This window comes from Selaginella moellendorffii, unplaced genomic scaffold, assembly GCF_000143415.4.
Source record: "Selaginella moellendorffii unplaced genomic scaffold, v1.0 SELMOscaffold_27, whole genome shotgun sequence".
Lineage (NCBI taxonomy): Eukaryota > Viridiplantae > Streptophyta > Lycopodiopsida > Selaginellales > Selaginellaceae > Selaginella > Selaginella moellendorffii.
This window is the reverse complement of record NW_003314288.1, coordinates 1,922,639-1,935,249: the sequence shown is the minus strand read 5'-3', so window position 1 is coordinate 1,935,249 and position 12,611 is coordinate 1,922,639. Positions and strand designations below refer to the sequence as shown.

Below are 12,611 nucleotides of genomic sequence, written 5' to 3'. Positions count from 1 at the left end.
CGGATGTTCTTGCATTATTGAAAATATCTCCATCATTACATTTTGATATATTAGCTCTTCTCTCTCTTTTAATTTTGGAGCTAAGAAAACCCGAATATTCCCATCATGTTAACCTAAAATTAATTAGAGGTGGCAGGGGTTTTATAATGGGAAAGGGAGGAGGAGAAAAAAACCTCCACCTGGGGAATAAGGAGGGAAGCCCATTTCTTTGAAAATCAGGGGTGGAGGTGCCGCGCTCCAGCTCCTCCAATGGAAGGGAACGAATGGATCGATGGCTACCTCAATGCATTCCTAGAGATTGGCAGCGATGTCCACAGGAATTGCGCTCCATCGTCTCGATCGTCGCCCAAGAACAGGGTTGGGGCGGAGGAGACGCGCCAGGTGTGGAGGGTGTCTCGCTACTTCGTGGAGGAGGTCGTGAGCAAATTCGAGGAGCGCGACATCCATCAATCTTGGGCCAAGGTGATCTTTCTTTGATCTTCCTTTTTTTGTTTTGCTCTTGTTTCTTGATGATCGCGGTGTTGGGTCGCCGAATCCCTGGCGATCGTCGTCTGGGGTCGCGATCATTCGATTCGCGAGCGAGTTGGGTCGCGGATTCTGCGGCAATTGGGCGATTGGTTTTCCATGCTGCTGAGCTGATCGTTTGTTTCTTTGCTTTTTTCTTGTTTTTTTTTTCTTTTGTTCTTTGTTGTTCTTGATTGCTAGGCGACGGTCAGGAGGAATGATAAGATCCAGAGCGTCCGGCTGGAGAATCTGTGCTGGCGGATCTGGTTCGAGCGGAGGAAGTGGAAGAGGATCGAGAGCGAGCGGGCGCAGGGGCGAGCGGCGCGAGAAAGAGGGCAACGCGATGCCGAGGAGGAGCTGCTCGAGGATCTCTCCGACGGCGAGAAGCTCGAGCTTGCCGAGGCAAACTCGTCGTCCTCGTCCGGCAGTGGAACCAAGAAGAAATCCATGCTTAGAAACCTCTCGGTGCTCCACAGCTGGAGCGATCAAGAGCGAGGAAGAAACATGTACATCGTCTTGATCAGGTATATCTTTTGTTCTCCATCTTTGTTCTTCCTCCTCCTAGTTCTTCGTGAAGTTTCTTGTGCTTTTTCGATCGCCCTTAGAAAAATTCACGAAGTTCTCTCCTCTCGTTTTCGTTTCATTCTTGGATTGCGCAAAAGTTCTCTAAACTTTCTCCCATTGCAGCTTGCATGGCCTCGTTCGTGGCGAGAATATGGAGCTGGGACGAGACTCCGATACCGGTGGACAGGTAACAAGAAACTTCTTTGTTCTTTTGTTCTTCGTTCTTCCTGCAGCTCTTCTTTGTTTGCTTTCGTCTTTGATGATCCTTGATGATCCCCGTGAGAGCTTTAAACTGCCTTTGCACGCTTGGATTGATCGCTTTGCAAATCCTTGATTGCTTGCTCGCTAAACAACAAAGAGCCGTTCAATGTGTCTGTGGCCAAAGCACAGAAGTAATACAAGCTTTGTCTGGCATGAGCTCGCCTTTGTCTCTGTCCCTGGTTTCTTGGCGAGCATGAATGAATGAGAGATCGTTTGCTTCCTTCCGAGCTTGCTCTTCCACTCCTTTCTCCTTAAAAGTTCTTTGGCTTTCTCACGCTACCGTGCTCGCCACGCTTTGTTTCTCGCAGGTCAAGTACGTAGTGGAGCTCGCAAAATCGCTGGCTGCGATGCCGGGGGTGTACCGCGTGGACCTCTTGACACGCCAGATATGCGCCACGGACGAGGTGGACTGGAGCTACTGTGAGCCGACTGAGATGCTGTGCTGCACGGGTGGCGAGAGCAGCGGTGCGTATATCGTCCGGATTCCCTGTGGTCCGAGGGAGCAGTACCTCCGCAAGGAGCTCCTCTGGCCTCACATCGAGGAGTTCGTCGATGGAGCGCTCGCTCACATCAAAGACATGGCCAAAGTTCTCGCAGACCAGCTTCACCACCATCTTTACCATGGTAACACCAATGGTACCACTCCGCCGGCAGCGTCCAGGGAGCTGGTCTGGCCTCAGGTAGTTCACGGACACTATGCCGACGCTGGCTACGCCGCTGCTTTGATCTCCGGGGCTCTAAACGTTCCGATGGTCATGACGGGACACTCGTTGGGACGAAACAAGCTCGAGCAGCTCCTCGTCCAGGGGAGGCAGTCGAGGGAGGACGTGAACTCGACTTACAAGATCTTCCGGCGCATCGAGGCCGAGGAGACGTGTTTGGACGTGGCTGAGCTTGTTATCACGAGCACCAAGCAGGAAGTTGTGGAGCAGTGGGGGGATTACTACTTTGGCTATGACGTGAAGGTGGACAGAGTTCTCAAGATCAGAGCGAAGAAGGGACTGAATTGCCATGGCCGGTTCATGCCTCGCATGGTGGTAAGTTCTATCGTGTGTTCTTCGTTCTTTGTTCTTGAACTAAGCTTGAACTTACAGGTTATTCCTCCAGGAATGGATTTTAGCAATGTAGTTCTTGATTCTGAGACTGCTGCTATAGCGAATGAGATTCATGGCAACACTGTCTCGTTGCCAACGTCGCCAAAGATGGATCCTCCAATCTGGGGAGATGTGAGGGATTTAAGTTTTCTTTCTCTTCGGTTGGAGGAACTTCACGTCAACTTTTTTTGTACTGTACAGATCATGCGCTTCCTGCACAATCCTCACAAGCCAATGATCCTGGCGCTCGCTCGTCCGGATCCAAAGAAAAATATCACCACTCTCCTAAAAGCTTATGGAGAGTGCATGTTGTTGAGAGATCTCGCGAACTTGGTAATACTATCTTTCTACTTTTTTATCCTATTGTATCTTTGTTTTTCCAGACGCTGATCATGGGGAACAGGGATGATATCGATGACATGTCTGCGGCCAATGCAAGTGTTTTGACCACTGTTTTGAAGCTCATTGACAAGTACGATCTTCATGGCCAAGTCTCGTATCCCAAACATCACAAACAGTATGAAGTTCCCGCAATATATCAGCTTGCAGCAAAGACGAAGGTGCTCTCTCTCTTCCTGTTCTAGCATAAATAATACTATTGTGGTCCAGGGAGTGTTTATCAATCCAGCTTTGGTCGAGCCTTTTGGCTTAACTTTAATCGAGGTAACAGTTTCTTCTCACTTTTTGTTTCGTAAGTTCTAGTTTTCTTTTTCTTTATCTATACAGGCAGCTGCTCATGGATTGCCAATGGTGGCCACTTCAAATGGTGGCCCAGTTGATATACAACAGGTAAACTTCACATTTTTAACTCCTCTAGCGAAGTTTTCTATCCGTTCTTCCAGGCACTGCACAATGGTCTCTTGGTTGATCCCCACGACGACAAGGCCATCGCGGAGGCACTCCTCAAGCTGCTAGCAGACAGGGGCCTGTGGCTGGAATGCCAGAGAAACGGCCTCAAGAACATCAACGTCTACTCGTGGCCGGAGCACTGCCGAACTTATCTCTCCCGGATAGTCTCATGCCGGACGAGGCACCCGGAGTGGAGCACTGAGGACAGTTACTCCAACGAGGTGGAGCTCGACTCGTCCCTCCACGACTCCCAGGAAATCTCCCTCCGCCTCTCCGTCGATGGCGAGAGGTTCCAGAGCTACGGGAGCGTCACCAATGGCAAGAGCAGCATCACCGTGGAAGACATCAAGAGATTCGTGGAGAAGTACGCGCAGTCTCACAAGAAGAACGCTAGCGACGTCCCGGAGGAAGCCAAGAGCAGCGAGCTTGGCACGATTACTACTGCTGCTGCTGCTGCTACTACTAGGTGGCCTTTGCTGAGAAGAAGGAAAAATCTCCTGGTCCTCGCGGTGGACAACCTCCGGAGCCACGAGCTCGTCCGGGACGTGGTGATTGCGGGGAGGAGCTATGGTGGCAAGAGCGAGACCGGGCTAGTGATATCCACGTCGCTCACGGCGTCCGAGGTCCAGCTCGGGCTCAAGGCGGTCGGAGTCTCGGTGCTCGAGTTTGATGCTTTGGTCTGTAGCAGCGGGGCCGAGCTCTACTATCCGGTAGCGAGCGGTAGCAGCAGCGAGAGAGACGAGCAAAAGGGGGATCCATCGTCGCTGCCACTGCTATCCAAAGATCTTGACTACGAGAAGCACGTAGAGTTTCGTTGGAACATCGAGGGGATGGAGAAGACGCTGGCGAGGCTGTTTGAGCTCCAGAATGGCCGCGCCAGTGGCATCGTCAAGGAGGCCAAGAGGAGTAACTCCCGCTGCCTGGCGTATCAAACGGCGTCGCGCAATAGTTACCACGTAAGTTCTTGCCAACTTTTCTTCTTGGAACCATTGGTCTTTCTTTTCTGATGGTTTTTTGCTCGTGGCTTGCAGGGAATGAAGATCGAGGAGCTTCACGAGAAGCTGAGGATGCGAGGCCTTCGCTGCCATATCGTGAGCTGCCAGAATGGGACGAGGCTTCATGTGCTTCCGCTGTTTGCTTCGCGATGGTCAGCTCTAAGGTAATGAATGTTAATTACGAGATCAAACTTGTCTTTGGATCAAGATCATGGAGTTTCTTCCCTCTCGTGTGATTTTTCAGGTACCTTTACATTCGATGGGGTGTGGAGATTCCCAATATGTTTGTGTGCGTCGGCAAGAGCGGCGACTCAGACCAGGAGATGCTCTCCCGTGGCTCGCACAAGACAATAGTGTGGAGGAGCAAGAGAAGCCAAGAGGAGGATTTGCCATCGGGTGTTGATGCTGCATCCAATTCCGAAGAGCTGCTGGCGGCGATGGCTCTTTTTGTACATAGATAAAATGCGCGCACTTGAGTTCTGAGAGCACGAAACATAAGTTCAGTGCTCTAGAAAAATCAAAATAAAAAACAGAAATAAAGTGATTATGATAAGAAAAACTGTGTACGCAAATTTGTTGCTATATTATATGTTTGTAGCTGCTCTAAAAGTGTTTCTAGTTGCTTTGACATTAAAAATATTGTAAACCGTATATGGTTTATTAGTGTACTAAATAAATGGGAGAAATTATAATTTGATATTTATTAGTACAAATCAAGATGTTTAAGCTAGCAATTGTTGCTGTGTTGAGTTTGATTCTTGCTCCATCCAGTTTATATATCTGTTGATCCCAAATTTGATGTAGTTAATGATGTTGCTCCAAAGGGTAGTATTATTGTTTCAAATATCACAGCTGCAATTGATTGGATTCCTTATAATGCATCAAATCAATATGTGATTTTAGTTCAACCTGGTGTTTATCAGTATGTACCTCTTTTTTTTTTTCTTTTTTTTTTGTAATTTAGTTTTGAAAATGCAGTGAGAAGATCACCATACCAGTGTTTAAAGATTATATCACACTACATGGCTTATCTGGATATATATTTGATACTGTGATTGTTCATAATGCAAATCATGCTTCAGCTAATGGTACTGAGAAAAGTGCAACTTTTGAAGTACTTTCTAAATATTTTGTTGCTGAATACATTACATTTCAAGTGAGAATTCTTATAATTTTATCTTTTAAAAATTTTTGGGATGTCTTTTGTTTTGATAGAACGATGTACCATTTGCAAATCCAGGAGCTCATGATATGCAAGCCGTAGCTTTGAAATTAAGTGGCGATTTTGCAAAGATTTCTGATTGTTTCATCCTCTCAAGCCAGGACACTCTCTTGGATGACCGTGGGAGGCATTACTTCAAAAATACATATATCGAGGGGAACATAGATCTCATCTTTGGCTTTGGGAGGTCACTCTATGAGGTAAGGAGAACTGTCTTTTAACTTTTCAAACGAAATGCTCACAAAAACTCTCTCGTTCTCAGAAATGTAATCTCATATCGAATTCCAATGCTACAACCAGTGGATCCTTGACGGCACAAGGAAAATCTGCCCTCACTGATTTCACTTCTGGATACTCGTTCCACAATTGCTACATTGGAGAGACTGGAAAGATGACGCTGGGCCGACCTTGGGGGAGCAACGCATTTGTGGTTTTCAGCAATTGCTACATGGAGAGTGTGGTAGATCCCGTTGGTTGGACTCACTGGAACGATGTTTACGGCCTATCCAACAGGTAAATTATCACGAGTAACATCACGGGCCGTTTACCTCCTTTTTATCTCTCTCTTTTACAGCACTGCCCTCTTTGGGGAGTATCAAAACTACGGTCCAGGAGCTTATTCGTTGCAACGCGCGAGCTGGACCAAAACGATTCGGAAAGAAGATGCTAAGTTTTACACAAGCAAGGACTTTATAGATGGATTGGAGTGGTTAACGTGATCATGTTTACATTAACGTAAAACACCACTAATTATTTTGATTAATCAACCTTTTGTTGCATGACTTTTGTTGCATGAGTCAATAGAAGACGCGGCCCCCGTTTAAATAAGGACGCGGGAAATAAGGATCGTGATCGAGTAATCATTGGGACCGGACGCCGTATATCATGGGAATCATCTTTTTGGGTGATACCGCGGAAAATTTTCGCTGTAGGCATTTGGGCGCAAGAGCCACCCCTGTGGCTCCGTACGTGCCAGAAGCTACACACGAAACCTCTTTCCTCTTCCCCGGGGATATAAGTTCCTGGGCAATTCCCCTCTTACAGAAGGGCGGCGGACATAAGTTCCGGAAGAACTGGGCAATTCCCCTCTTACAGAAGCGCGGCGGACACTCTTTAGATGGAGAATTCCGCCGCAGCAGTCGATGACATTGATCATCGCGAGCTCGTCGAGCATTATCAGGATCATGGCGATGTCACGAGAGAGGGAAAGGAGGAGGCCGCAGAGCAGCTGCCGGAGCTGCAAGGCCTGGAATCGTTCGAGCCGTGGTACTTCGACAAGGAATTCGAGTGCTCGTCATTCTCGGCGCCATCCCCTGTTCACGAGCTTCCTGGATTGGACGACGCGCCAACAGGTGAATTCAAACTTCCTCTCCCATGCTTTCCGCTCAATGATCCTCCCTCCGCAGAGGCGGTCGAGAGCGAGCCGCCCAAACGCCGGCGATCCTTCAGCGATTACAGCCATGGCAGCTCACGAGCGCGACAGGCAATGGATCGGGAGCGGCGCTACCGCGGCGTGAGAAAGAGGGGCGAGAGGTGGGCGGCGGAGATACGCAACCCCCATGCCCGCGCGAGAGTGTGGCTTGGAACGTATGACAACGCCGAGGAAGCCGCAAGGGCATACGATCGAGCGGCGGTGGGATTCAAGGGAATTCGCGCGCATCTAAACTTCCCCGATGACCCCAGGGAGCAATTTGAGATGTTCCCGCAGCCCCGAGATCGAGCAGGGGAGGAGATGAATATGCCGCCGTTGCAGGGGATATCTCCCACCACAATGGCACAGTTCCAGACGTGGAGTCCCTCGGAATATCTGGTCTAGGCAAAGCATTTCCGTCTCTTTGATGTTTTTGTTTGGCTAATACGTTTTCCCACCTGTGTGTTGAGTGTTGCCTATGATTTTCTTTTTCAGTGAGTTGACAAAACATTTGATTTTCTTTGTCTGGATGTCAGGAGACCAAAAAAATTTGCTTGTCTTTGTCTGGATGTCAGGAGACAAAAAGAATTTCTAGCAAACATTTGAATAGTGTTGCATGTGTCTTTTTTTTTAAAGCCTGACGCCACATCATTTAGGCAATGTGACATCACTAGTTTACTAAAGTCTAATGCCAAACTTGGTTTTAGACAACAAATTTTGTGATCTTCCATGATTTTCTGATTATTCCTATTTGTGATCTTCTCTTTCCACTCTAATTTATGATTTCTTGATTATTCAAATTTGTGATCTTCATTTTTATGATTATTCTGATTTGTGAAGCTCCTTAATCAAGTAAATACCTTTAAGCTTCCCCATTTGAACCCTAATGTTCCTTAAATTTAAATATGAAACCTTTATGATATCATATAATTTTATGTATCACAAGATTTTTAATCAATTGAAAAAAATGGTGGTTTATTTTTCTCTCCTCTTAAGAACATTCTTATTTTTCACAAAAGAGCACTCCCTATTTTCTTTTATTTTTTTTGCCCTACTGATGTTATTGTGTAAGATAGAAATTTACTTATACTTCCAAATATATAGATAATTATATAAAAAAAAACTAATTCAATCACAAAAAATCCTTCTTTCTTTATAATGAATTAATATTAAATCATCTAACCTTTCAATATTTAAAGAGGATCTTGAAGTAGTTTTCAATTAATTTTGACAAAAAAAAATTCATGTTTTAGCACAAACGGTACTCACATGTATCAAGAAGATAATTTTCCATAGTTCTATAAATTAAGACATGTATCTATCATAGAAATATCATCTCTACAAATTTGTGAAGTCAATAGTTCAAAATTTTATTGGCAAATTACTTTGCATAATAATTATAAACTTTATAATCTTTCCTTTATATTTTTCCCATCCAAAATAAAAGACCATAATAATCTAGTAAAATATCTAGTCATTTGTAAGAGTTATTATCTAACTTTTCCATATCATTTGAGTAATTTATAAGGTTAAATAATTTTGTAACATTGAAAATACAAATATCCTTGCCCATTTTGGTTATACCTTACTTAAATCTAAGAAAAAGCTCAAATTATATCCCTTTTGCTCTTTAGAATAATAGTATAATCCAAGACATGCTCCCTTCAAGCTTTACAAACCATCTATAGTAACCTTTACAAAATTATTTAAATATTTTATACTAGGAGTCACTTGTAGAAAGTTTCTTCTTATACTTTTCATAATACCATCTAAATACCCAACAATGCTAGCAATATCCATAATTTCAGGTTGAAAGATTTTGTTCAAGTTGTTCAATTCCAAAAATATATCAACTAATATGTAATTTGTCAAAAACTTATATATCTTCACATTAGAGAATTGAAATTTTTGCAAGAAGCTAGCATTATTCTCTCCATAAGATAACTAGTGTATAATGTGAATTACAACCTACCTAATATAAGTATATTCATGGCATCTTCTTTTTCTTAAAAGCATGCAACTATTTGTAGATATGATTGCTTTGCTTTTCAAAAGCTACAAACTTAGAATGTATAGTAGGGATAGTGGGTAGGTCGGGCATGGCCGACCAACCTGAGGCATAGTCTAGCTCCCGCTTGCGTGCCTGTCCTTGTTCTGCGTCTGGCTTGGGTCTAAGCCCAAGTTCCATTCCATGCTAGCTGGTGGAGTACCCATACTCTCACGTTAGGCCACCGGTATGCCGAAATAGCGCCAGACTCCATTTGGCTCCGTTTTGCGTGCTGGTCCTGGCATTGGGATGCTGGTTGCTCTAGGACTGTTCCAAGTCGCTCTGGGCCCCTGTCCCTTCGCTCCTTGGGCTATATGCTCGGGAGTTGCTCCGTGGTCTGGTTCCATCACTCCTTGGCGTCACGCTTGGGAGTTTGGCACCGTTCCTTCGTTTAGTGGCCCAAGGCCCTGAACCTCAGGTTCCTGTGGACACGTGGCATGGACACGTGGCATGTGACACGTGGCATCTGTCACGTGGCACAAAGAGGGTTTAGGTTCCGCTTCGTGGTGTTATCCTATGGTAAATCACCATAGGATAAAGGGTCAAAACCACGTGCGCTACATTTGGTATCAGAGGATGAGTCTCAGTGAGTACTATTCAATGAGATTGGGCAACTAGTCTTGTTGTATACGCAGAGATGAAAACGATGATCCGAGTCGGTACATGTTTTGGTGCAAAGACTTCGCATTGGTTCCTTGGGTATGGATATTGTTACCTTATTGTACCTTATGATGTGAGCTTGCGCTTGGGCTCATAGGATGGATTTGAGTTGTTCCGGTAGCACGAGTTTAAGCTTGAGCTCGTGAGTGAGGCACATTAGCAACTCGAGGTTACACTTTGAGTTGGCAGGATTAATGTTAGCCTATCGGTGGTTCCATGAGTTGTTCCATGTACCATGGGTGCAAATAAACTTTCCCTGGGTTTGTTATGAGTGGCAAATAGGCTGGTCCGTAGTTGTTTAGCACGACACTAGTGGATCCTTCCTAGGCATGATTATAAGTGGAACAATTAAGACTACAGGGATTAGTCTATCGGTTCAAGTAGTCATGGCCGTGCTTTCTCATAAACTTTTCTTCGATTGAACTGAAGGCAGTGCGAAAGCAAGCTTGAGGTTTGGTCAAAAGATGAGACCGAAAAGAGAGCCATCGAGGACGAAGGATCAAATACGTAAATCATTTTCTCTTCTTGGAGAGATGATCTGCAATGAGATGTTAATTCATTGCTTGTGTTCACATCATGCAATCAAGAGTCCCTATCTTGATGCATGTTGGAGATGGTGGTCTTACAATGGTGAGTTATGGGATGGATAGTGGTGAAACACTAAACCATTTTGTCTAGGCTCGCTATTGGAAGACTTGGGTTGCAATGCTCAATTCTTTTCCGGGGAACCTTGCTATTGCTCCTTGAGTAGCTTGGTGTTGGATTAGTGTTGAGTTTGGTTGGAAAGAGAGTGGCATGAGCTTGTCCGTGTTGTGAACAAAAGTTAGTGGTGTTGGGTGTCATAAACCTCTATTGGTGGAGTGTGGCATTTATGTTACATTTTGTCGAATCGAGTTGGCATTTGATACTCACATAAACGTTTGAAGTAATGACATAGGCATTGCTCATTGCGTTACTCAATTGATGATCAAGTCATTGTGATGCTTATATCATATCCATGTGATAAAGAGTAATGCATTTACGAAGTTGCTTGGGTAAATGATGATCAACCCCAAAGTGGTTGATGGAGAAGCTAGTCTACTTGCACGAAGTAGCATTGTAGTAGCTTTGACTGGATTCTCTATAGTGGTCCATTATGCTAAGCTTAAGTTGGTACCTTGTTTTCTTAAGTTTGCCCACTAAGGTGTTGGAAAAGGGTTATAGCATTCATTTGCTATAGCTTGTCGGTTGATCCGTTAGCACTTGGAGTAGATTGTTGGATGGAGAAGATGTGGAGTTGGGGCATTGACGTCACTAGCACTTGTGTTAGTGGAAGTGGCATTGTTATTTCAAGTGATGAGGAATTTTCCTTGGACCTTGATTTTTCCATGTCATTTTTTTTGTTAGTGTTTTGGCTTCATATTGGATCTTGAAGGTGATTGAAGAAGAGTGTTAGTGCAATATGGATATCCGAAGATGTGGTCTTTGTGATCAAGCCTTGGATGTTCATTTTGCATTTTGCGGATGTCGGAGTTGGATATCGGAAATATGGGCAAAAAGATATTCGATGCTTAAGCATATTATGGATCATAAGAATCTGTGTTGAGGTGAACCTATGTGAAGTTGTTTGTAGGAGGAAGTTGGTTGAGTCTTGAAAGTTTGCAATCCTGGACTAAGAGTCATTCTTTCTCTAGGATGGAAATTTTCCACAAATTTTCTTAGACTTCCCCAATGGCTGATCTGTTGATCACTTTGCCGAAAACCATTCCATTTTTCGTAAGCCAGTACAAACTAGTGAAGGGGTTCGAGTTAACTTTGGTTAACTTAGACTTTAGTATATAGTTTGTATGATGCAACCCGAAAGGGATGCTGACTTTTGGGGCTAAAGCAATTGAGTTGGATAAAGTCTAGAGTTAATGTAGAAAAGTGGCCGTTGCACTTTTCTAAGAAGGGTGACTCTTGTGCCTTTCTTTTGTAACATTATGCTCGGTGGCAGGTTGCACCTTGCATTTCGCTAAGACTCTATGAGAGTAGTGAGCTCTCATTGATCTTGACTTAGTCTTGGTAGCCCTGCACCTTGGCTGAGGATGGTGATGTCCAACTTAGTTGTTTGAGGTTGAGATGTTGGTACCCATACTATAGCTTTGTCTATAAGGAGGTTGTGTACCGATATGAGTCCATCTCATGGTCTTCACCTTAGTTTCGACTGAGTGTTGATCACATAGCTAGCCTCTTCAAGGCATGCTCAGAGCTATTGACTAAATGCATTAGTGAGCTTATTGCGGTTGAGTTGGATTCGAGTGGTCATTTAATTTGTGCTTGTCTATGAACTTTTATCTTGTACCTGAGGTATCACGTTCATGTTGGACAAGTATATAACTTGATGACAAGAGTTAGTGTTCGGGTCTTGTGAAGGCAAGTTAAAGGGTGATTGTTAGTTGCTTTGCGATTAGTGATTACTTGTAGACTTTGTCAAAAAGACTGTTGATACTTGCTTTGCTCGATGATGATTTAGCAGTGATGGGCTTGCTTTACCAGATGGTGTTGCGGAGGATCGTGTCGTTAGACTTACATGAGTTTTTCATGTTGGCATGCCGACTCTACCTCTGTTGATATCATTTGGTTACATTTCGTCCGTAGTGTTAGATTTCATTGAGTCTTGGACGTGGTGAATCACTCCTTGATGAAGTGTTATCTGTAACTGAGTTTTGTTGGAGGATTGGTCTCGGATACTGACTAAAGTATCTTTGACTTTGGTTAGCTTGGTTGCTGGAGAGTTTTGAGTGGTGATTCACTCGTGCTTTCTTCTAGTTTTGTTTTGGTGTTGATGGCATTGAAGTGATGCTTTGTCATTGACATTGTTGATATTGAGATCTGAGTGAAATGAGATATCCTTCCAAGGATTGATATTGAGTTTCATTAGTCTTGATGAATATAGTGTTGATGATTTGGGTATAGCTTTGTGTTGTGGCATTCGTGCATTTGCTAGTTAGCAACTGTGTTGACGTTCAAACGAACTGAGTGG

General features: G+C 44.3%; 1 protein-coding gene across 1 annotated transcript; it reads left to right on the top strand.

The window, feature by feature from the left end:
- The first annotated feature begins 206 nt into the window (after positions 1–206).
- On the top strand, positions 207–4,812 carry LOC112348225 (probable sucrose-phosphate synthase 3). The gene is made up of 12 exons (XM_024680373.1): positions 207–462; positions 706–1,028; positions 1,192–1,255; positions 1,638–2,366; positions 2,424–2,555; positions 2,625–2,756; positions 2,807–2,983; positions 3,033–3,086; positions 3,150–3,212; positions 3,266–4,228; positions 4,304–4,431; positions 4,512–4,812. Exons 1-12 carry the CDS (start codon positions 250–252, stop codon positions 4,726–4,728), a joined length of 3,195 nt encoding a protein of 1,064 aa, XP_024536141.1. The 5' UTR covers positions 207–249; the 3' UTR covers positions 4,729–4,812.
- Positions 4,813–12,611: the final 7,799 nt, after the last annotated feature.